At 42.3% G+C, this 21,758-nt stretch overlaps 8 protein-coding genes across 9 annotated transcripts; 4 read left to right on the top strand and 4 right to left on the bottom strand.

The window, feature by feature from the left end:
* Positions 1-1,210: 1,210 nt before the first annotated feature.
* Positions 1,211-2,587, top strand: LOC111082950 (BTB/POZ domain-containing protein 9-like). The gene is made up of 2 exons (XM_022379207.2): positions 1,211-1,279; positions 1,342-2,587. The coding sequence occupies exon 2, from the start codon at positions 1,360-1,362 to the stop codon at positions 2,509-2,511; it is 1,152 nt and encodes a 383-aa protein (XP_022234899.1). The 5' UTR covers positions 1,211-1,279; positions 1,342-1,359; the 3' UTR covers positions 2,512-2,587.
* Positions 2,588-8,154: 5,567 nt separating this feature from the next.
* LOC111082953 lies at positions 8,155-9,094 on the bottom strand. Its single transcript, XM_022379209.2, has 3 exons — positions 8,493-9,094; positions 8,358-8,422; positions 8,155-8,284 (listed from the first exon to the last, which is right to left on the bottom strand). Exons 1-3 carry the CDS (start codon positions 8,954-8,956, stop codon positions 8,235-8,237), a joined length of 579 nt encoding a protein of 192 aa, XP_022234901.1. The 5' UTR covers positions 8,957-9,094; the 3' UTR covers positions 8,155-8,234.
* A 348-nt stretch (positions 9,095-9,442) lies between these two features.
* On the bottom strand, positions 9,443-10,185 carry LOC111082954. The gene is made up of 3 exons (XM_022379210.2): positions 10,006-10,185; positions 9,760-9,938; positions 9,443-9,692 (listed from the first exon to the last, which is right to left on the bottom strand). Exons 1-3 carry the CDS (start codon positions 10,096-10,098, stop codon positions 9,557-9,559), a joined length of 408 nt encoding a protein of 135 aa, XP_022234902.1. The 5' UTR covers positions 10,099-10,185; the 3' UTR covers positions 9,443-9,556.
* A 743-nt stretch (positions 10,186-10,928) lies between these two features.
* LOC111082956 (dynein light chain roadblock-type 2) lies at positions 10,929-11,382 on the bottom strand. Its single transcript, XM_022379213.2, has one exon. The coding sequence runs from the start codon at positions 11,287-11,289 to the stop codon at positions 10,996-10,998; it is 294 nt and encodes a 97-aa protein (XP_022234905.1). The 5' UTR covers positions 11,290-11,382; the 3' UTR covers positions 10,929-10,995.
* Positions 11,383-11,529: 147 nt separating this feature from the next.
* Positions 11,530-12,357, top strand: LOC111082955. Its single transcript, XM_022379211.2, has 3 exons — positions 11,530-11,765; positions 11,837-12,003; positions 12,072-12,357. The coding sequence occupies exons 1-3, from the start codon at positions 11,688-11,690 to the stop codon at positions 12,196-12,198; spliced, it is 372 nt and encodes a 123-aa protein (XP_022234903.1). The 5' UTR covers positions 11,530-11,687; the 3' UTR covers positions 12,199-12,357.
* Positions 12,358-13,023: 666 nt separating this feature from the next.
* LOC111082948 (phospholipase A1) lies at positions 13,024-14,676 on the bottom strand. Its single transcript, XM_022379205.2, has 2 exons — positions 14,555-14,676; positions 13,024-14,483 (listed from the first exon to the last, which is right to left on the bottom strand). The coding sequence occupies exons 1-2, from the start codon at positions 14,598-14,600 to the stop codon at positions 13,345-13,347; spliced, it is 1,185 nt and encodes a 394-aa protein (XP_022234897.2). The 5' UTR covers positions 14,601-14,676; the 3' UTR covers positions 13,024-13,344.
* Positions 14,677-16,395: 1,719 nt separating this feature from the next.
* Positions 16,396-17,577, top strand: LOC111064696 (BTB/POZ domain-containing protein 9-like). The gene has a single exon (XM_022352450.2). The coding sequence runs from the start codon at positions 16,396-16,398 to the stop codon at positions 17,575-17,577; it is 1,182 nt and encodes a 393-aa protein (XP_022208142.2).
* Positions 17,578-18,589: 1,012 nt separating this feature from the next.
* On the top strand, positions 18,590-21,140 carry LOC111082946 (lysophospholipid acyltransferase 7). Of its 2 annotated transcripts, XM_022379201.2 has the most exons (7): positions 18,590-18,892; positions 18,977-19,097; positions 19,185-19,377; positions 19,542-19,693; positions 19,769-20,145; positions 20,258-20,266; positions 20,349-21,140. In XM_022379201.2, exons 1-7 carry the CDS (start codon positions 18,681-18,683, stop codon positions 20,749-20,751), a joined length of 1,467 nt encoding a protein of 488 aa, XP_022234893.2. In that variant the 5' UTR covers positions 18,590-18,680; the 3' UTR covers positions 20,752-21,140. The 2 variants fall into 2 exon arrangements, with proteins under 2 accessions (XP_022234893.2, XP_022234894.2); XM_022379202.2 differs by lacking the exon at positions 20,258-20,266.
* Positions 21,141-21,758: the final 618 nt, after the last annotated feature.

Here is a 21,758-nt window from a genome sequence, read left to right as displayed (position 1 = left end):
ATGGGAACCCTCAGACTGGGTCCATGGCAGGAAATAGATTAAACTGAGGCAACACTTGCGCTATTTTGGTTTCCTCTTCCTTCCGCCTGTTAAATATTCAGAGACAGAGAGGGACACAGAGACAGAGCAAGCGAGGACACAGGTCGTTGAGGGTACTCCCCTTTCGGCTTCATCTTCGCACCGCATCGTGACAGCCAGCGGCATAAACTTTTCGAATCTTATTTGTAGAAAAAAGAAAAAGAACAAAAAAAAATATATTCCACGACTACTGTTGTTGTTGCGGTTGGCCCCCGTCCGGCATCGGGTAACAATTTCCGCAGCCAGCAGCCCCCAAAATCCCCCCATAGGCCACGACGCCACCACGCCACCACCACCACACCAGACCAGACCCCTTGGCCTCTTCTCGCGTCGCCCCGACCTTTTGCCTTAAATAACTTTCAATTTGAGCCAAGAAGAACGAACCCGCGGTGCGGTTCTGTGCCTATTAACCGTATGCCAGCGACCGCCAGCTCTTTCTCTGTGCCTCTCTCCATCAACTTCTGGGGTCGAAGAGGGGGCTGTGCGGTGCACAAGTCGACAATTTGTTGACTCGGGTTCCGGTGTGTTTATTAGTTCTTAGCCCTCGGACTCACTCGCGAATGCAAATTACATGACTCCTTCACGCCCGGATGGAGTGGGGGCGACCTGGAGACCCAACCTGCTGCCAGTTTTCTTTTCTAACAAGAAAATATCTGTTTTGAAAGGTGGATGATGTGGAGTGTAGTATTTGATATAAGTAACTATTTTGAAGTGTGGCTGTACTATTTTTATAAGAAAAATCCAGTTTGACGGTACACTTAGAATGTCCTCCATCCCCCGCTAAGGCCACAGCCAAAAGAGCAACTTCGAATGATCCCACCCTCTCACCAGCAACTTGTTCTGCACTCGAGATGCAGATTTTCTCTTAATATAATACTAGATAAAATATTCAAAAAAAATATATGTTGCCCCATAGGGATGGGGCTTTCTCGTGGATAATATTTTATCGATCTTATTTATTACATTAAATAAAAATAAAAGCAATAGTTTATTGGGTAAACTTAAATGCAAAGCGCAGCAATTATAACGGAATAGTAAGTGATTAAAACACAATTAATATTTATTAATATGCCCACACTATCGCAGTCTATTCAATGTATCGATACGATCAATCGATATTTTTTAGCCACAGCCAACTTCCCTCGTTAGAAAAGTGCTTGCAGCTTGACAAAAAATTAAATTGCTGAAGAGAACAAAAAAAGTGAGTTTTATAGACTATACGGAATGCAAACAAAATCAAAACACCCATCTGTCCACACACAGGGAAATCGAACAGCGAAAATGAGCACACAGGCAACCCAAGGTAGCTCTTCACCCTCCATCGCCGCTATGCGATCCCCCAGCAACGAGCCGGAGCAAGTGCCGGTCCACACCTTCGGCGAGGGCGTTTTGGCGACCCTGAACAGCCTCTGCATGAACAAGCTCTACTCGGACGTGGAGCTCGTTGTGGAGGATCAGCACCTGCCGGCACACCGCTTGATTCTAGCCGCGCGCAGTGAGTACTTCCGCGCCCTGCTCTACGGTGGCATGTCCGAGTCAGAGAAAAGCGTGATTCGGCTCCCAGAGGTGTCGCTGGAGGCATTTAAGATTATCCTGGGCTACCTTTACTCGGGCACTCTGCCCATATCCACTCTGGACGTGGATGCCTCCTTAAAGGTGCTCGGTTTGGCCAACCAGTATGGCTGTCTGGCCATCAGCAACGCATTCAAGATCCTGGAAGCAGCACGCCTCTACAATCTCGAAGAGCTGACCATGGAATGCCTAAAATTCATTGACTTTAATGGGGGCTCAATGTTAAACGATGATTCCTTCCTAATGCTGTCTGAGGAAATACTTGAAGAACTGCTGCCACGGGACACTTTCATTGCTGAGGAACTGGAAATCTTTCGAGCGGTATGCAGATGGAGTCGCCACAATCCGAGCGTGGATATCAAGTCGTTGCTATCGCTTGTACGTCTCCCTCTCATTGAAGTTAAGGACTTGGTGGGTACGGTTCGTCAATCTGGATTCGTTGACCCGAGCACAATATGCGACGTCATCGATAAGGCGATTAAGCTGGAGAACCTGCCCTATCGTGCCCACGTGTTGTCAGGTTTAAATGAGGCCTCAGAAGAATGGTATGCGAAACGTTTGATAGTGAACAATAATGAGACCGTAATCAAGATGAACTTCTGGTGCATTATTAATACTATATTAATTAAAAGTTGCCTATCAATCCCGTTAAACTGCACCGTGGAGATCTCTTGCGACAATGCACGCTGGGTTTGCGTGGGAAAATTTACATGTGCAGCCGGGGATTATTTGCCTGACATTATCAGCTTCAAGCGCAGGCCTGTTCGTTACATTCGGATCGTGCATCCAGAGAGTGGACGCAATAATATGTTGAAGGAGTTTCAGCTATTTCAAGCCTTTTTAAATGACGATATTCCCTAGGTGATCGATCTACTTGCGATACTTTTTGACAGTAGCGACCCCGGAGTGAGGGTCTGAAGACTTGTTCCTTCTCTTATTCCTTTAAGTAAACAATTTTATTGTTTACCTACTTCAATTAATTTCATCCAATGAATTATAGATAAAATAAATATAATATTTGTTGAAATAATATTTGTGTTGGGCTTGGAAGTTCGAAAAGAAAGACTTTTATCGTTAGCACCCACACTCGGAAGAATGTTAAGGGTGTTCAAAAGGTTCTGTTAAAGTGGCCACGCGTCTTGCAGCAACGCCCCTCGGTCGGTTGGGTGGCAGATATTTTTTACCTCGGACTCGCGCGTGTAAAGTGAATATGAAGTGAAAGAAATTTTTTTTGCATCGATTATAAATCAAAATCAAATAAAAAAGTTTCTCATAATTATATTCCTTTGTTTGCCCCCTTAATAGTTTTGTATCGCTTCGCAGACTGTGCTTCTGCCATGGGAAAAAAACTGGACACCCAGTAGAACTTTGGAATGGGGATGGATTCTACGTGGCAATGGGCAATTGTAAAGATGAAAGGCTGAAAGCGTTTCTTGAACCCCCTTAAAAAGTCAGGAGAAGAAGGCAGCAGCAGCAGCAGCAGCAGTAGCGGCGGCGACAATGGCCAGAGATATCCTGTTTAAGGACGCTACCCATTCGCTCATATTTGGCTTGTCGTTGCCCGTATAGAAAGTGGCGGTGTCATAAATTAAAACTTAAACTTTTGGAAATGTCAAGTATAAAACGGTAAATCTCCGCACACACACCACACCCAGCCACACACACACACACATACACTCTGCTGCCTCTGCCTGGAAATGAATTGCAGCAGAGGAGAAAGAGATTTGGGAGCCATGGAGGAGGCTTCGGCTTCGGCTGCCCACCCATTGAATGCGCATGTTTTAGTTTGCGGGCTGCGTTTTTCACTTGCTGTTGGTGCCACACACACACACACGTCAGATACGAGAAGGGTGCAAAGGGGGATGGGGGTTGGCGGAAAGGAAAAACTATATAGAGGGGCAGCGGCAGCACCAAGAAAAAGCACAACAACAACAACAGAGGCAGCAGCAGCAGCAGTTGGGGTAATATATAGGGAAAACTCCACCCGTTTCACATAAATTTTGGGCAAAAGGCAAACTTACAGATTATCCGCATTTAGTTGTAAAGGTTTTCCAGCACCCCCCCCCCACCCCACCACTCCACCACACCCCCAAAACAGCCAACCCTACAAAATGTGTTGTATTTCATTTTTGGCTTCATCTACCAAGCAGCCAAGGATTGGATCCTGCCACCTTCCATCCAGAGGAAAGTTTGTCTGGGCAAAACTGGACTGGCACCCAATGGCCCCTGTCGATGATTTACATTTGATTTACTTTCGCTGGACACTTCCCTCCCCGCCCCGCCCCCTTTTCTGTTTTAAGTTTTTTCCTCATTTACAATAAATTCTCATTCTCTCATTCGCTCATTCTAAATTTCTAATTTCTAATCATCATAAAATCTGATTATCATTTGCATAACTCCTCCACTCCACTGCGAGCCAAGCACAAAAACTTTGACACATTAAGCAGTCGGGCCCGACTCGGCATCGACAAATTTAAACAAGAACAAAAAAAAAAAAACCAAAAAATTATTTAAGTAAAATTTATGAAAATTAAAAAACTGGCAACAACTTTTCGGTCATTTGAAGAAATTTAATTGATCGCATAAATTCCTTGCGAGGGTGAGAATACAAACCACCCCGCCCGTGGGGGAGGTGGCACAACAAACAATTTATGTCAAGTATTCCTAAGGGGGAGCAAATTGACTGCAGGTTCTGGTGAAGGGGCAGGATTTGAGATGCTGGAGAGGTGAGGGACATCACAACGAATGAAGTGTAACCGCGAACATAATCAAATTTTCAGCATAGGTTTGCTCTCTCTCTCTCTCTCTCTCTCTCTTTGTCTGTGTGTTTCCCTTATACTTGTGGGAAATTGCCATCTTAATTTAAAAACAATTTTGGAACTTGCTTTTTTGCGTTCTTTTTTTCATATTTTGTTCTGCTGCCACATTTTTCACACAATTTTAATTTTACGCATAAACATTCATTTCCCTCAGGGGGGGCAGGCACCAAAAGTTGTGACCAGAAAATATGAAAATGCTAAAGGAAAGTGTGTTGAATAAATATTGTCTGCTGCTTATTGTTTATTAATTAATGGGTACTTACAGAAGATACGATAGTTGCAAGGGAACGGATTTTTTTTTAGGAAGAAACAAAGAAAGGATCACCAAGCGCATAGCACAAGGGGAGGAAGGATCAATAAAATATCTGTGCTAACTTTACTTTTTTTACTATTAAATTTATTATGGTTTTGGATATATCTGTTGTACAAGAGTGGAGATAAAAGATGATCTTATTAGCTGTCTTATTATTGCTCTTAGATCTACCGTTCTATGCATCTTTTTTTTATCATTATGATACCAGAAATTATTTAAAACATTTATTAATGTAATTATTTAGAGAAGGATATCGAAGTATTTCCCCTTGAAAAATATATATATAACAAAAACAAGAAATTTGCTTTCTATATATTATATTGTATGTTTAATGTGTTTTTGTGGTCGGAGCTGCACCGGTCTGCTCCGAACAGTAATATATTAGATAAAGCCACATTTAAGTAAATAATGTTAATATTAAGTATACGAATCTACCTCTATGACTAGGAATTAAGAGTACGCACTATTTATAGATGTTTTTTTCTATCATATTATACCCAAAACATTTTCAAAACCATATAAAACGGATCGTAACCTCGTCAGCTTAATGGGTTTTTTATTTCCTTTACTTAATGTAACTATTTTTTTTTAAATTAAACTATTTTTAATCTCACTCCACAATAAGTTTCAAATAAATCCCTATGAAGTCGTCAAATAAACAGCTTATGGAGGTGAGGATTACTGATGCTATTTTACAGACTTCTTTCATCACCAAAATTCTTTAATTTACTAATGAAGAGCTTGCAGCACTCACAGATCTCCTTAAGACCCTGGGGGACTGCGACTGCTCCACATGAAAGCCAAATCCCTTAACTCTTGGTCACATGACCAAACAGGACACCAGAACTCACTTCCTACACCCCCCACCCCACCCCGTTCCAATCCATTGCTGGGCGGGCTGGGCTCCCTGGTTGCCGCCACACAGTCAATGCCAACACAAAGATGATGAATTTGGACATTTTGTGTGCGTTGCAAAGTCACTTGCTTAAAAGTTATTAGGGATTAAAGAGTTGAGGCAGAAGCAGCAGCACTGGCAGCAGCAGCAGAGAGGCTGCTTCATTAGAGCAAAGGATGGCCAAGGAGGATTCGGACTCGGGTATTCACATGTGGCAAAGCAGAAGGCAGAAGGACGGACACCAACGCCCCCCCAAGTCATGAGTGGGTTTCGGCTGAGAGCAGGCGTGGGTTGGTGGGGGTGGGTTTGCAATGTTTACTTACCTTTGGTGCAAAGTTTTTGAAAATCCTAAAAGGAAATCACTTTAGACGCGTCCAAAGAGATGCAGCAAAGTTTCGTTAAACCATCTCTGGCCGCTCTCTCCTACTCCAGCCACAAAAGCCAAACTTCTCCCATGCCCAGAGAGTGGAGGAAGTGTGAACGATTATGAGGAGCTGATAGCAGGCAGATGTGGGGAGGAATTCGCTCTCTTACTTGGTTGATGTTTTAATGTGGCGGGGGGCAAACCGGTTGGAACTTTTGAGACATCTTAATTCCTTTCGAGATAAATCAGAAATTTCCAAAAACGAAAAACTCCCTTGGTTTCTTTTCTTTTTTTTTCTTAACGAAAATTTGTATTTTTATTTACAGGATTTTTTTTTTTTTTTTGCTTTCTTTGGGGAGAAGGAACTTATGCATTTTTATGAGCTGCAGGGATACCGCTCGCTCTCACTGCCTCTCTGTGGGTGGGTGGATGTGTGTTTTTGTGTGTGTGTGTGTGTGTTGGGTTTTATCCTTTCATAAATGGGTCCAATGGCAAACTGATTTATGCCACCGCAAGCTGCAGCTCTCTCTCTCTGTCGTTCTTCTTCTGTTGCAGCTTCTCTTTCTGTACACCGGAGCAGCTTTAGCTTTTCCTCTGATGTCGACGGCGGTTGGCGGGGGGCCATGGCAGGGCAGGGCGGAGCAACAAAATAGCAAAACGACAAAACAGAAATTCCAGAAAACAACATAAAACCGATTGATTTATTTTGACAATGCTACCATGCAGTGTCGACCTCTATACCAGGACTCAGGACTCCAGTACCCCATGGCCCCATACCCATCCCAACCCATCCTATCCCATCCCATACCCAAAGCGACGCCACGATCCCCCAAGCGGTAGAAGACCCGTCCTGTGGCGTCGGCGGCGGCGGCTGCTGCTGCTGCTGCTGCTGCTGCTGCTGCCATTGTTTGCTCCCCTTCCTCTGTGCTGTCTCTTTCTACTGTCTGTGTATCCGTCTCTTTCTGCTGTCTGTTGTCCCTGTCTCGGTTCCCATACTCCACATCGACATGTTCCGTTCGCATTTCGGACTCCCAGCACCCGTTCCCTGCCCGCCTGCCTCCAACCAATCCCAATCTCTGGGCAAAAAGTTGTCCTCGTTGTCCGCTTTGTAAAATATTTTATTTGCACATCTTTCTTATTTTAATCCTTCATTGCATTCTGTTGGGTTTGGGGGCCTTGAGCCTTGAGCCTTGGAGCTCTCCAACCTTCTCCACTTCCCCTGCTGATGCCGCCTGCGGGTGGTGGCTGGAATCTGTGATGTGGCAGTGCATGAGGGGTGTGTGGGTGGGTGGGTGTTGTGTGTGGGTGGGTGGCGCTGCGTGTGTTTCTATGCTGTGGCAAATGGCCATAAAACACACGTTAATTACCCTCAAAGCAGCGTCAACTATTGCTGCTCTGCTTTCATTTATGCAACGATTCTTTTTTGGCGTCTCCTTTTAGAAAGAGATGTGGAGATATTTTTGCAGAATTTTTCAAATCAAAGATGGGATCATTGGGTGCTTTGAAGACTTCAAAAGATTTGCTATTAAATTAAAATTAAGTTTACTTTAAGCAAAGCTTTTCCCACGAATAAAAGTCTCTTCAGGCTAAAGTTAGGATAAATGTGTAAAGAATTATCGAAATCAAAGTTTGGACTAAATATTTACCTGAAGATTTTAAAAGATTTTCTAAGAAAAAAGTCAGCAATCTGCAAGGAAATTAAGATTTAAAAAACGAAAATTTGTATTTTTATGTACACCGTTTTTATTGCTTAAATATATTTGTATAAGAAAAAACGAAGAGAAATGTTTAAGAATCGTTTGAACTCAGAGTCGAAATTTCGGTCATAGAATCCATTGATAAAAATGTCAAGAAATTAATTAAAGAACCCAATAGATTTTTCGCAAGCACTAATGTCTGTCCTAAGTCACCCAAGAAATCTGCCTTTCATTGTAGTAGCTATATTCTCTCTTAAGATTAAAACCATCTATGAAATATGTTAAAATGCTTGCAAGATTAATGCAGAATCCTCGCTTTAGCCACTGAAAATCTTTTCAAGAGGCAAGAATAGCAGATAATTTATTTCGCTATGCCTAAAGTCATCCATAAATAATAATAGAAAAACCATAGCGAGTCTGCTTCGATTTTTTTATTATATATATTTTTATGTCTTTTCGAACTTTTATTGATTAATTTGGATTCTTCAGAATCAGATCAAAAGAGCCTACGACGACTGCCACGACTGCCATTACTTGGGTTGAGACCTGCAGAAAGCAAAAGAACATTATAAATGGGGTATACTCTTGCACATATAGCAATGCCATGACGATGACTTACGTTCACGAACGGGAAAGGTAATGCTGGCATCGCCGCCACTCAAGCGTGGCAGATCGGTGGGGCCACTAAAGAATTAGGTTTTGGATTAATTAATTAATCAGTTAGTAGAGAATAATATTTTGAGCTGGGACTTACTGCAATCCATTGCGAGCCAACATTTGACGGGCATTCTGGTACATGAGAGCCATGCGGCGATACTGGGCAGCACTTATGGGTTGAACGTACATTGGGCCATTGGGATTGGCACGGAAGCTGTCGGAGAGATCCTCCAATCCCGGGGGTATATTGGGATCGTTGTGGAAACCCATCGGATTCGGATTGCTGAAGATCTGCCTGGGGTTTCCATGGCCTTGGCCATAGTTGAGATTTCGCTGGGGCAAATTCATGTTGAAATTAACGCTGCCTGCCCCGCCCTGGCCAAAGTTCCCCCCGCCGTTGGCCTGACCAAAGAGTCCAGTGTTTCCTTGTTGTCCCACGTTGCCGGCAAGTTGCATGCCACCCATTTGTGCGGGTGGATAGAATGCCTCGGGTGCCAGCATGTTCATCGAGTCCGCCAGCTGGGCGTATGTGGCATAGTCGATCTCTATGTTTTGGTCCATAATTTCTTAGATTCAAATAAAAGTTGAAAACAAAAAAAAAATTGACTTATTTTAAAAGCGACGAAAAATGTTCGAAAATATTCAAGAAATTTTACTAGATTTTTGAACGTACGGAAGAAGGCTAGAATTGGAATGAGAATGAGAAACCGGACGGGTTGAGGGCAAATATCACAGTGCAAAGATTAAAGGCATGCTAGATGTGAAAATGAAAATGCACGAATACCAGATGTGAATAAAGCGAAATAAAGGAAATATTTTGTAGGAAATAGGCGTATGGAAATATGTCAAATAAAAGAAAAGAATTCGCTTGAAAATCTGTTACTCGAAATAATACCAGAGGATTTCTGCAAGCACAGTGTTAGAACCGTCTGCTGCAGTCTACCCACTCCAGGGGAACTACTACCCCTACTTCCTTCTCTGGACTCGTACAACTTTAATCACCTCCCCTATACCAACCCCCTTAAATAAGCAACCTTTGACAATAAATTCTATTTAAATGCATTATTTAATTGCCAATAACCAAAATATCGAATACAATTTCCAAAGGACTTGTATAAAAGCACGCCAGTTTTTGTTTTGTTTTTTTTTTTTTTGTTCTGTTTAGTAGTAGGAACTGCCATTACCACGCGACTGCTGGTACTGCTGGGACTCGGCACCGCCCAGACCTGGCAGAGAGTTGTAACCGTAGTCGCCTTGGCCACTGCCCTGGCCACCACGCTGTTGCTCCATGGGAGAACTGTAAGAAAAAAGATCAGAAAATGAACAGAAAGGAACTATAAAATATCAAAGATTTATCCGCTTACTAAAGACCATTGCGAGAGTTCATCTCCTTGAGCATTTTGTTGTAACGCAGGGGACTGCGATAGCCAGGTCCACCGAAGGCAGCAGAGCCGGCTTGGCCACGCGACTCCTCCTGGCCAAAGCTATACTCCTGGCTGCGTCCCGACATCTGGCCCATGCCATCGTAGTTCATGCCATAGCCCTACACAGATGGCATTGAAGCTTCTATAGTTTGGTGTTGCCTGAAGAGCGCATCCCTCGGCACTTACCTCTGGGGGCTGGCCATCGGGAACGGACATGCCATAGCCCTGCATCGACTGATACGATTGCATGTTGGTGCCGTTACCATTTCCATACTCCATGACTATAATTTAATTTAGTTTCTTTTTTTTTTGTTGGTCCAAAAAAATTATATATAAATAAATTTTGAGAAATTTTTGTTTTATTTTGTTACTAAGAATTTTGTAATTTTTAGAATTTAAGCTAGAGCTCTTTACACTCTGGAATCTGGTTTACGAATGAACATTTTATGTATAGCATTTGAGAGCTACAAATTTAGGGAGATTTTGTTCGATTTCCAGGATAGTTTGATGTGAAAATTTTGACGAAAAAAATTGGGATTAATGTTTCACATTTTCTTTGGTTTGGAGCTGCCCCCCAAAAAATAGATTTAAAAAATGCCTCAAGAAAAAGGTGAATTTTAACCGATTTGGACAGCTTATCTGGGGCCAACCAACCACATTGCAGGCAAAGTTTCTGTTCAGGCAAAAGAAAAAAAAAAGTGTAGAATCGCCATAATGGAAATCAAAGCAAAGGGAGAGAGTACCCCCAGCAGGAGCAGGAGCAGCAGCGGCAATGAATATGCAAACGGCTGAACGTCGCCGAATAATTAAAATCGAGAAGGAGGAGCAGCAGCAGCAGCATCTTCCAGTGGCAGTGCCAGTGCCTTGCGTGGCTCTGGTTCTTTGCTTTGCCGGATTAGAGATAGATACCGGCAAAACACTTTACGGCGGACAATTAAGTGCGCCTCCGTAATCTGTCTGTCGTAATTATGGCGACGCGGCGTGTATTTATCTGCGGCAATTAACGCCAAGTTCCCAGCAAACTCCTCACATATTTCACATCTCCGAAGATGGGCCCCCCTCCCCCATCCCGCCAGACACTTGAGAGCTTTAATTAAAACTAGATAAAAGCCAATTGCAGTGGGCAGGCACACCCAAAAACATAGTTTATTTAACGCATTGGTAAGCCAAAATAAATCATTGACCTGGCTTCTGCACCACAATGATGAAGAAATTCTCTTCGGGTAGAATCATCACCTCGTGGTTGAGGGTGCGCAAGCGTAGAGATGTCAATTCATTCGAGGCATCCATATTCTGGATCATCTTTGAGCCCTTCAACAGCAGATTATTGGCGAGGGCCGTATAATGGACAGTCAGTGTGTACTCCATGGTGGTCTTGATGGGTATGGCAAAGGCATCCACAATTATGATGCCCGCCACATTCGGATAGTTGCTGTAGCGCTTCAGGATATCTTCGATTTCAGCAGACATCTTGGACGAAAACCAAAAATAAATATATATACGAAATATATGTACTGTGAATTCTCTGTGAAATTGATTTGATTTATTTTAGGTGCTCCAAGCCAGACAATAGATCTGTCTATCTTTCGCTTGCTTCGATTTGGTAATCTAACAATCTAGCAAGCCTTGGCAATCATATGAGTATTTTGCATATCAATCAAAATAATTTTTTCAATACCAAACCATCTTTCGGCGAGTAAAAATCTATCTAAAAAAAAAAAAAAGTAAAATAAAACAAAATTTAATTATTTCCAGTTGGTATTTTGTGGATCCATATGGAAACTTTTTTTTGGTTTAAACTTTTTGTGTAATCTTTGGCTAAAACATTCCTTTTTAATTAAAAAACATTAACAAAGAAAGTAATTACTATGGAGTACGGCGGAACATGGATCAACCAGGAAATAAATCCATCAAACTTTGGTTGTCCAACGACAGAGGGCTCCGATGTAAGTAGCGCAGAAAAAGCGACTCTTTTCTGGTATTTATAGCAGCGTGGTTTTGCGCTCCTCTACGCTAGCTCTACCAGCAATATATGGGCATGGATCCGGTGTATACTCGCCAGCCCGAGGTGAACAATGGCCCTCAGCAGGACTTCTATGGCTATGGAGATGTCGGTTATCGCAGTGGCAGTCCCATGCGACAATACCGATACAACAGGGCCATTAACTCACGAAATGGACTACAGTAAGTGACATCTGATGAGTAAATATACCAAATATACATATATATTCTCATGTGTGGCTCACCTTTAGTTCGCCCATGGAACTTGCTTCTGGCAATCACAGATACGATTACTGTACTTCTCTGCCAGGCATTGGGCAGTATGAAGTGCCCAATTTTCAGCCAGGAAATACCAGAAGTCCATGGAAAAGACGTTGAGCCAACGACGATCTTTGAAAGTCTCTCAAGTATTTTATTTTAGGTGCAAATGGTAATGAAATTTGGGGGCCATAATCATTTAGTACACTGAACCAAAACCACTATTGTAAACCAAAATCATACTTATTTTTTAATTAATTCATTTCGATTTATGTTCAATGTTGCTTGTTGTTTTGTGGAGGTGCCATACGGATGCCTCTCTGGGGGCGAATGGGATAGTCGTAGAGCGGTCAAATAAGACGAATTTCTAAAATTGTTTTACCTCTATGACACACCATATGACTAGCCCTATAATTGGTGCTATGGTCCAAATTGGGCAACTATTTATTTTCGAAATTTTTGCAAAAAAAAAACTAATCCACTCGCACGGTAAAAATATGGAAATGGTTTTTTCGGCGATCAAATCAAACTCAGTTTTCAGCGAAAGTTGGTGCAGTATATTGATGCAAATTTCTGTTCATGCTGTGCATTGATGTCCCTTTCAAATGGTTGTAGTTTTACGCAAATATGTTGCGTAGTTTTTTTTTTATTTAAGAAAACTTTAACTAAACTTTTTTAGCAAGGTACAAAAATTCCTGGGTTAATAACAGTTCAAAATATACCGTTAGCCGGGATTGAAACATTTTTCTCGTATTTTTTGTAGATTGCTGAATATGTTAGAAAGATTTTGTGCAATAACTTTTCTCAAGAGTCGTCTATTTTATAAGATTTATTATTAAAGAATAGAAAATATGACAAACCAAAAAATACACCGAAAAAGTGAATGAGTTTTCACATTAAAGTGAATTAAATTCATTAAATTTAAATAATTTAAACAGAATTATATGGAAATGTGTTTTTTTTTTAAACATTGCATTTGTTGGGCTTGGTGGACCCCATATGTATTTTGTTGTTGATGTCGCTACGAGGAGTTATTCCCTGGAGTATTGTTTTTTTTTCTCTTTGTGGGTGGCAGATCGAAGACAGTGAGAGAGATGTTTTAATGGGTTTGCAGTGAGTTTTTTCCCTCAAGAGAGTACAGCATACAGATACGTACATTTATCATTATTAAAGATCATTTGTATTTGTCTTAATTGCAAGACTTTAATCACATTTTACTCGTACAATCTAAATCCTAATTCAATCTAAAGACCTAAGAATAAGACTCTATTCCCTGCCCAAAGCAAACGGATCATTCGCTGAGGTCTTTACATAGAAAATTCCACGCTTATGCAGCGCTGGTTCCCCGGCCATTTGTACGGTCTGTCGCTGGCTCTGATCACACTGCCACCGGCCATTGTCCCGTGTGCAGGGCGTGCCCCAGAAACCCTTGGGCGAATTGATGGACTCGGCGAACATCGCATAGGAACGAATGTGCGAGCAGCCCAGATAGTAGCAGCTCGGCTGAATGGCTCCATGGTTGGGATAGAAGGTGGCGCTGCCCGTGGGACGGCGGAAACCGAAATTGGCACTCGTGTGCATGGACTCCACGTACTTGGCATCCGTGGGATCGATGCGAAACTCGGCGCTGCGATGCCGGAACTTGGGACCCGCCGGATCCAAAGCAAAGATCGTGTTGACTTGGTCGGGCTTCAGTCGCTTGCCAGCTGCGCCCGCGATCTGTGCGCCCAGCGAGTGGCCGATGAGGTACATGCTGTCGTAGCTGGCGCCGTAACGACTATTCAGGCTCCTGGTAAACTGCGCCAATTGGGCGCCAAAAATCTCAATTAGTTTCACCACCGAAAAGTAGTTGACATTCGCGGACGAGGCACTCCAGTCGGCCACAATCACATTGTATTCGCCGCGCTTCAGATAGGCGTTCTTCACGTCCCGATTGAAGGAGCCACGCGACTGACTCATCCAGCCGTGTATCATCAGCCTGGTGGGCAGGGAGGCATTGAAGCCCGCATGGCGCCACTTCTTCTCGCTGCTGAAGTCCAGCTCGCGGCCGCATTCGGGGAACTCCCGCTTGAACAGGTAGAAATGCATGCGAAGCTTTTGGCTGCCAAACGGATTCAGATTGCCGACAATCTTCTTGATGAAACTCAAATCCAAGAACGATCCAATGCCCCGCGATTCGCTTAGATCCTTGTCGCAGGTGTTCCACTCACAGTGCTCGGCGCCCTCGTACTCATCGTCCAGCGATGCCAATATATCATCCGTTTCTGGCTCCTCGGCGATGGACGAACGCGAACCGATACCATCGGGCATTTCATCCTCCGCTGGCATCATATCCATAAATGCATTCATCTCCGTGCCATAGTCGCCCTCGACATCGTTCTGACCGATGGATGGTTTGCCTTCAGCTACAGATGCAGATACATATTTGTAGATTTGTGCGTTCTATGTATTCTATTCGAGCCAAGTTAATGCTTACCATATTGTGCGACCAGCAGCAGCACTGCAAATAGTTTAGCCCACATATTCCAAAGTCGATTTATTGGATCAGCTGCAACGATCAAACTATCAATTCCACTGACAATTGCACTCTGTTGCTCGCTTCTAGATTGCCAGCTTGTTTTATAAGCAACGCCAGAGAGAGAGCAGAGCCAGAGCCAGATTCCCAATGCGTTGCATTCGCTGTGTGTTCTGTTCTGATAGTGCAACACGTCACCCGCTGACATTAGCAGCCGATCAGCTAATCGGCTGGGAAAAAGATCGCCAACCCAGGTTTATGGCAGTGGCTGTGGCCTGGGAAGGGGACAGCATTTATTAACAATGAATTGTTGACTGATTACTTAATTTTTTATATATTTTCCGTACATTTTTATTCGTTGTGCGAAAGAAAGATTTATGGAAAAGAGCCAATTTAAACGTAATTTCTATTATTATTAAAAAATATATATACAGAACCCCTTTCAATGCAGCCCCTGTCCAGACATTTGGTTGCCAGCTGATTTGAGGCATTGCCCACTGATTTCTATATTGGCACGCGTTTCTTCCCAAGCAATAAGCCAACGGAAACGTGTTCAACTTTTTTTTATTTCTGTATTACCGGTTCCACATGCATTTGATGACGTAGCACCTGGGCACCAGAGCGCATGGGAAATTCTTAGCGAACTAACAAAAAAAAAAAAAGTAGCTGCTAAGCGTCGACTATTGGCAATTACAATTATCATCTGGGCGTTTACATCCACAGATTATAGAATCGCATTTTCAGTGTCAAACTAGCTCATAAAGTGCCGCGATTTAAAGTCAATTGATTGTGTGGGTCATCTAATTGGATTGTGCACAACAACGGGGAAATATCACTTGGGGCGCATTATTAGTGTGATATTTTGCTTGGGCAGACTTTTGTATATGTCACAGATTGCATTTAATTATTTTGATTGAAATATATACATAACACAATATCAGAATATCTACCCAAAACTTTTGATAGAATCTAAATGTGATTTTGAAGCTAATCTGGAATAAATATACAAAGTTTCTAGGCCGGAAATTGGTTTTACAAATACAAAAGACTGCCGTAGAATATATCGGAATATATCAGTGTGAATTATATCGCAAACATATTAAAAATTAAATTAATTTTTCTACACATTTAAAATACAAAATTTAATACAAATTAAACAAATTTTAGCAACAGCTTCATATCGTACCATAACTAGTAAAAAAATTCTCTTCTGCATATTGAAAATAAAATTTCGATCTATCGAATAGAATCTGGAATCAAGCTGTAGGGCATTGAGCTGAAGTACTTACAAGAAATTGTGCTTACAAAAAAATAAATAGCTAAAGAAAAGTCAGCTTATAGAATATACGGATTGCAAATGTAAGCCAAAACTGACCTGTCCACACACAGAGAATTGCAGTAGCGAACAGCCAGACAAGCCACGCCACCTCTTCGTCCTCCTTCCTTCCAAGAAACTTATTCTTCACTCGAGGAATGCACAAAGATGCAGATTACTCTTAATAATACTGTATAAAATATTTAATAAAACAATTTGCGCCATTAAAGCCCATAGGGACAGAGCTTTGGCATGGAGAATATTTGATAGATCTGATTACATACTACATAAAACTTAAACTTAAATGCAAACAGCAGCAATTATTAGGCAATTCATAGGCAGAATTAGTTAATTAATTAAATTAATATTTGTTAAAATGTTCACACTATCACAGCTTGAAACAAAATTAAATTGCTGAAGAAATCGAAACAGAGTAAGCTAATAGAATATACGCAAAATATTCACACACTGAAATTGAATAGTAAAAATGAGCACACAGGCAAGCCAAGCAACCTCTTCACCCTCCATCGACGCTATGCGATCCCCCAGCAACGAGCCGGAGCAAGTGCCGGTCCACACCTTCGGCGAGGGCGTTTTGGCGACCCTGAACAGCCTCTGCATGAACAAGCTCTACTCGGACGTGGAGCTCGTTGTGGAGGATCAGCACCTGCCAGGGCACCGCATGATTCTAGCCGCGCGCAGTGAGTACTTCCGCGCCCTGCTCTACGGCGGGTTGTCCGAGTCCACGGAAAGAGTGATTCGGCTCCCAGAGGTGTCGCTGGAGGCATTTAAGATTATCCTGGGCTACCTTTACTCGGGCACTCTGCCCATATCCACTCTGGACGTGGATGCCTCCTTAAAGGTGCTCGGTTTGGCCAACCAGTATGGCTGTCTGGAGGTCGAGACGCCACTAGCCAAACATCTCTTTGAGAATCTGGCCATCAGCAACGCATTCAAGATCCTGGAAGCAGCACGCCTCTACAATCTCGAAGAGCTGACCAGGAAATGCCTAAAATTCATTGACCGTAAAGGGTGCTCAATGTTAAACGACGATTCCTTCCTAATGCTGTCTGAGGAAATACTTGAAGAACTGCTGCCACGGGACACTTTCATTGCTGAGGAACTGGAAATCTTTCGAGCGGTATGCAGATGGAGTCGCCACAATCCGAGCGTGGATATCAAGTCGTTGCTATCGCTTGTACGTCTCCCTCTCATTGAAGTTAAGGACTTGGTGGGTACGGTTCGTCAATCTGGATTCGTTGACCTGAACACAATATGCGACGTCATCGATAAGTCTTTTAAGCTGGAGAACCTGCCCTATCGTGCCCACGTGTTGTCAGGTTTAAATGAGGCCTCAGAAGAATGGTATGCGAAACGTTTGATAGTGAACAATAATGAGAGCGTAATCAAGATGAACTTCTGGTGCATTATTAATATTATATTAATTAAAAGTTGCCCATCAATGCCGTTATACTTCACCGTGGAGATCTCTTGCGACAATGCACGCTGGGTTTGCGTGGGAAAATTTACATGTACAGCCTCGGGTTATTGGTTTTACTTCACGCGCAGGCCTGTTCGTTACATTCGGATCGTGCATACAGAGAGTGGACGCAATAATATGTTGAAGGATGTTGAGCTCGAAGCCCTTTTAAATGACGATATTCCCTAGGTGATCAATCTACTTGGGATACTGTTTGACGCCTGTGATTAACATGCTTTAATTTCTTTTTAATGGATTAAAGATTAACAAAAATATAATATTTGGAAGTACGAACAGAAAGAATTTCATATCAATCAGTTGTTGTGCGCTAGCACTGTTGCCACCCACACTTGGAAGAACGTTAAGCGTAGCGCTGTTATCCTCCCCTAGCAGCACCATAACAGAATTCATGTGGTGACTGTTAGGCGCAGCACTGTTAATACATTTTACATAGCCATGTGTGTGACATGTAGCAAGCACGGGCTGCACAAATGCATTTTTCGCTCTCAATTCGTGGAGAGTTTGCAAAATTTGCTCTCAATTCGTGGAGAGTTTTAAAACTTGCTCTCTTTTCAGTGGAGAATGGAGTGTTTTTGTGGAGACTTTCCCCTCATTTTCGTGGTGTGGCAGCATGTTGCTGAAATTTTTCCCATACAAGAAAAAAATTATTCGGCGCACTTTCCAGCACTAAATATTACCGCGCAGTTGCATATTTTTAATCGCTGAGACTTTTAGTGCTGGAAAGTGCGCCGAATAATTTTTTTCTGTTCACACTGGGATAGCTATCGAAGTTATCGTTATCAAAGAAATGAAACTATCAATGAAATAATGAAACGCAGCTATCGGTATCAAAGAAAAAATGAAATTATCGGTATCAAGTAAATAGCAGCCCGCAGCAACTACGAATTGCACGAGTCTGGCAACGCCACAAAAACGACGCCACATTCGTTTTATGTTGTTTTTGTTTGAAGCTTAATATGTTAAGAATCCAATGAAAAGGAGTTCTGAAAACTAGCCAATTTTGTACAAAATTGAGTAATGAATTGGATAAAATTATTTGTTTATGGCTGAGAGGGCTAACTAGCTAGTAAAATTAAACCGAATATCAAAATCGAGGAATATCAACGCATCTGGTCGTGTCCGTCGGTATATTTACGGTATATTTTGATAGTGACATGGTATATTCCGGTATATTTCTTAGGGTCAGGCGGTATAAACATAAACAAAAGAAGAACAAATTTTCCACGGTGATTGGATAGCCCGCAACGCGGCCTGGCAAATCAATATAGAAAATGAGCATCGACGACGTCATCTATGTAATCTGCCTGCTGGCCTGCATCGGGGCCGGCAACTATGTGCGTAAGGTGCGCGATGAGTCCCAACGCAAATTGGTATCCACGGCATTGGGTGTGATTGTGGTGGTCATTGTTTCGGGCCTCCACAGCCTGCACTGCATTGCCTCCTTGGCATTGGGCACCGCCAGTGTGCTGCTGGTGCATCCAAGGTGAGTTTCAGCATATCAGAAACGATTTGATAATTATGATATGATTATGATTGCTGCAATATGATGCCAATTCCTCGCTTCCAGCAAATGCCATTTGGTTACATTTGGCATTATGTTTGGCTACCTGGTGTTCTTTCGGCTATTCGACTTCTACTGGAGCATTCCCGGCCACACGAACATGATACAAATGATACTTACACTTAAGGTTAGTTGCATAATAAGAGAGCTAGCTGTGTGCTGATTTGCAAGGACTAAACTGAACTGAACGCTTCTTCCTCACTTTGTGCGCCAGGTGTCGGGCATTGCCTTTGAGAAAACAGCCGCCTGGAAGCGTATACGTGAAAAGGATGAACAGGAAAAGAATGTAGAGCGGGATGTGAACAGCGAAAGTCCCATTGAGATCACCGACTACGATCTGGAGTTGCAGCAATTGACAGCCGCCGAAATAGTGCACTACAGCTTCAATTACATTGGAGTACTAACAGGTAGAGAGAGCGAGCGAGTGAGGGTTACGTCTTCATAACAAAGTCCAATCCATTCGAGTGGCTGCCGCCCTCAATTACTGATACAGCAAACGTGTATCTGGCTTTGGAACAGACTAAACAATGATCAACGATGACTGACTAATCGGCATGTTCTTTCTGTACAGGGCCCTATTATCGCTATCGCACATATAGGGACTACTTTGAAATGCCATTTAAGACGCATGCCCCGAGCATTGGTGCCACCATTGAGAAGCTCAAGTGTGCCGCCTTCTATTGCGCCCTGTATCTGGCCAGCAACTACGTTTGGCCACTGGATGTGAGTCTACACTGCCACGCCACAGCCTCTGCCATACACACGATTAAATTGATCCGCAAATCTTCCCTTTTGCAGTACGCTTTGAGCGATGAGTTCTACAATGATCGGTCCTTTGTCTACCGGCTGCTGTATGTGTGGCCAACATTCTTCACATTCCGGGCACGCATCTACACGGGCCTCACCCTCAGCGAGTGCGTCTGCACAATGGCCGGCTTTGGGGCCTATCCGGACGATGCGGATGCCAACAATGGCGAGGGACCACGCAAGCGATATCAGCACTTGAAGCGCGATGCGGACAAGCATACGTATAACTTTACAACGATTGTCAATACGCGTGTGATGGATGTGGAACGTTGCTGGACCTTCCGCGAGGGCATGAAGCACTGGAATGTCTGCGTACAGTACTGGCTGGCCGTCAATGTCTACAAGCTCTTCCCCAGCAAGAAATACAGGTGTGTGTGTGTGTTTGATGAGTGTTCTGTGGACAGCTTTTGTGCCTTTATTGCTAGCTATATTGCATTGTATCGCTATTGTAATTGTTCTTTCCATTGCCACTGATCGCAGGGTTGGCAGGTATTCGTACACCCGTAGTGCTGTCATTTATAGATCTCTCGTTCAGTTTGCCTCCATTAATATGCTCCTGAAATCCTTTTAGAACTGGTGCCACACTGCTCTGTTCGGCCTACTGGCACGGATTCCGGCCGGGACACTATTTCTGCATCATGGGCGCGCCCTTCTATGTCGCGCTAGAGGATATGTGGCACAAGCTGGTGCGCAAGGATGCCACTGGCACCGCACGGACCGTCATCGATGTGCTCTTCTGGATATTCAAGTGGTTCGCTTTCAGCTACCTGGGCTTGGCCTTCCTGCTCTCCTCGTTCGGCAACATCTGGCGTTTCTATAGCTCTGTGTATCACATTGGATACATCAGTTGGGCGGCAATGATTGGACTTGGCTTTTTCCTAACGAACCAACGGAAGGCGGCCGAACGTCGCCGGCAGAAACGTGCAGCTGCTGGAGACACTGCTGCTCCAGTGGAGGAGAAAAAGGCGCAGTGATTACAGGCTACAGGGTTAGCTTTAAAGGGCAGTTCAAATACAAAAGAACTGGCCCCACTTGTTAAGTGTTCCATAAAGTCCAATGGTAGAGCGTGCCACTAGTTAAATTCCTATTATAAACGACACCAATCAAAGCACCAAATTGCTAAAGTTAAAGTTCTAAAGTTATACTAAATACTATCTATATTCAAGAGAAACACACAACCAATATCAGGCGTAAGTATGTACAGGAATATATCCAGGGCCTTCCTTCCTTCCTTCCTTCCATATGCATAACCATTCAAAAATATTTTAGCTGGGAAAAAGATCGATGATTGATATTAATTAGTTTGTAGATACACACATAAATATGTTAACCCCAAAATAAATTGAATCCTAATATATATGTATATGAAAACAACTTTCTTTTGATACTTTTAAATGTTTTACCCCACTGATATTAATTCTAATTGAAATTATTAAGTAATATTATTGAAGAGCTTCTTTATACTTTTAGTTTTACCACTTAATGGAAATTATTGAGTATAAAAGCTTTCTTTTGATACTTTTAAATGTTTTACCCCACTGATATTAATTCTAATGGAAATTATTGAGTAATATTATTTAAGAAAGCTTTCTTTTGATATTTTTGATTTTTAAAATTTTTGTAATATTATTGAAAAAAGCTTTCTTTTGATACTTTTAAATGTTTTACCCCACTGATATTAATTCTAATTGAAATTATTGCTTAATATTATTTAAGAAAGCTTTCTTTTGATATTTTTAAATTTTTTACCCCACTGATATTAATTATAATGGAAATTATTGAGTAATATTCATGAAAATTTAATCATTATTTAGCTTAAGTTCTCTTCATCTTTTTCTTTTATTGCAAATACTCATAAGTAAATAATTCTATGATTTTACACAAAAGTCTTCTATAAAATTTATTTTTTTTTTCTTATCGAAAAATTCGAGATTTATATAAATGGATTTTGTTTTTGTGCGGTTTTTATAAAATGAAAATT

The sequence above is a fragment of the Drosophila obscura genome, unplaced genomic scaffold (assembly GCF_018151105.1).
Source record: "Drosophila obscura isolate BZ-5 IFL unplaced genomic scaffold, ASM1815110v1 contig_179, whole genome shotgun sequence".
NCBI lineage: Eukaryota > Metazoa > Arthropoda > Insecta > Diptera > Drosophilidae > Drosophila > Drosophila obscura.
This window is presented reverse-complemented; position numbering and strand designations above follow the sequence as displayed.

What these genes read in the sequence shown, in the direction of transcription:
- LOC111082948 (XM_022379205.2), bottom strand. Translation starts at nt 14,600, where the DNA reads ATGTGGGCTAAACTATTTGCAGTGCTGCTGCTGGTCGCACAATATG. An exon ending in GCTGCTGGTCGCACAATATG is followed by an intron (nt 14,484 to 14,554) that starts GTAAGCATTAAC and finishes CTGCATCTGTAG; the next exon opens with CTGAAGGCAAACCATCCATC.
- LOC111082950 (XM_022379207.2), top strand. Translation starts at nt 1,360, where the DNA reads ATGAGCACACAGGCAACCCAAGGTAGCTCTTCACCCTCCATCGCCGCT.
- LOC111082953 (XM_022379209.2), bottom strand. Translation starts at nt 8,956, where the DNA reads ATGGACCAAAACATAGAGATCGACTATGCCACATACGCCCAGCTGGCG. An exon ending in TTGGCTCGCAATGGATTGCA is followed by an intron (nt 8,423 to 8,492) that starts GTAAGTCCCAGC and finishes CTAATTCTTTAG; the next exon opens with TGGCCCCACCGATCTGCCAC. An exon ending in TACCTTTCCCGTTCGTGAAC is followed by an intron (nt 8,285 to 8,357) that starts GTAAGTCATCGT and finishes TGCTTTCTGCAG; the next exon opens with GTCTCAACCCAAGTAATGGC.
- LOC111082955 (XM_022379211.2), top strand. Translation starts at nt 11,688, where the DNA reads ATGGAGTACGGCGGAACATGGATCAACCAGGAAATAAATCCATCAAAC. An exon ending in CAACGACAGAGGGCTCCGAT is followed by an intron (nt 11,766 to 11,836) that starts GTAAGTAGCGCA and finishes CCTCTACGCTAG; the next exon opens with CTCTACCAGCAATATATGGG. An exon ending in AACTCACGAAATGGACTACA is followed by an intron (nt 12,004 to 12,071) that starts GTAAGTGACATC and finishes GCTCACCTTTAG; the next exon opens with TTCGCCCATGGAACTTGCTT.
- LOC111064696 (XM_022352450.2), top strand. Translation starts at nt 16,396, where the DNA reads ATGAGCACACAGGCAAGCCAAGCAACCTCTTCACCCTCCATCGACGCT.
- LOC111082956 (XM_022379213.2), bottom strand. Translation starts at nt 11,289, where the DNA reads ATGTCTGCTGAAATCGAAGATATCCTGAAGCGCTACAGCAACTATCCG.
- LOC111082954 (XM_022379210.2), bottom strand. Translation starts at nt 10,098, where the DNA reads ATGGAGTATGGAAATGGTAACGGCACCAACATGCAATCGTATCAGTCG. An exon ending in CCGATGGCCAGCCCCCAGAG is followed by an intron (nt 9,939 to 10,005) that starts GTAAGTGCCGAG and finishes CCATCTGTGTAG; the next exon opens with GGCTATGGCATGAACTACGA. An exon ending in AACTCTCGCAATGGTCTTTA is followed by an intron (nt 9,693 to 9,759) that starts GTAAGCGGATAA and finishes TTTTTCTTACAG; the next exon opens with TTCTCCCATGGAGCAACAGC.
- LOC111082946 (XM_022379201.2), top strand. Translation starts at nt 18,681, where the DNA reads ATGAGCATCGACGACGTCATCTATGTAATCTGCCTGCTGGCCTGCATC. An exon ending in GTGCTGCTGGTGCATCCAAG is followed by an intron (nt 18,893 to 18,976) that starts GTGAGTTTCAGC and finishes CCTCGCTTCCAG; the next exon opens with CAAATGCCATTTGGTTACAT. An exon ending in ACTACGTTTGGCCACTGGAT is followed by an intron (nt 19,694 to 19,768) that starts GTGAGTCTACAC and finishes TCCCTTTTGCAG; the next exon opens with TACGCTTTGAGCGATGAGTT.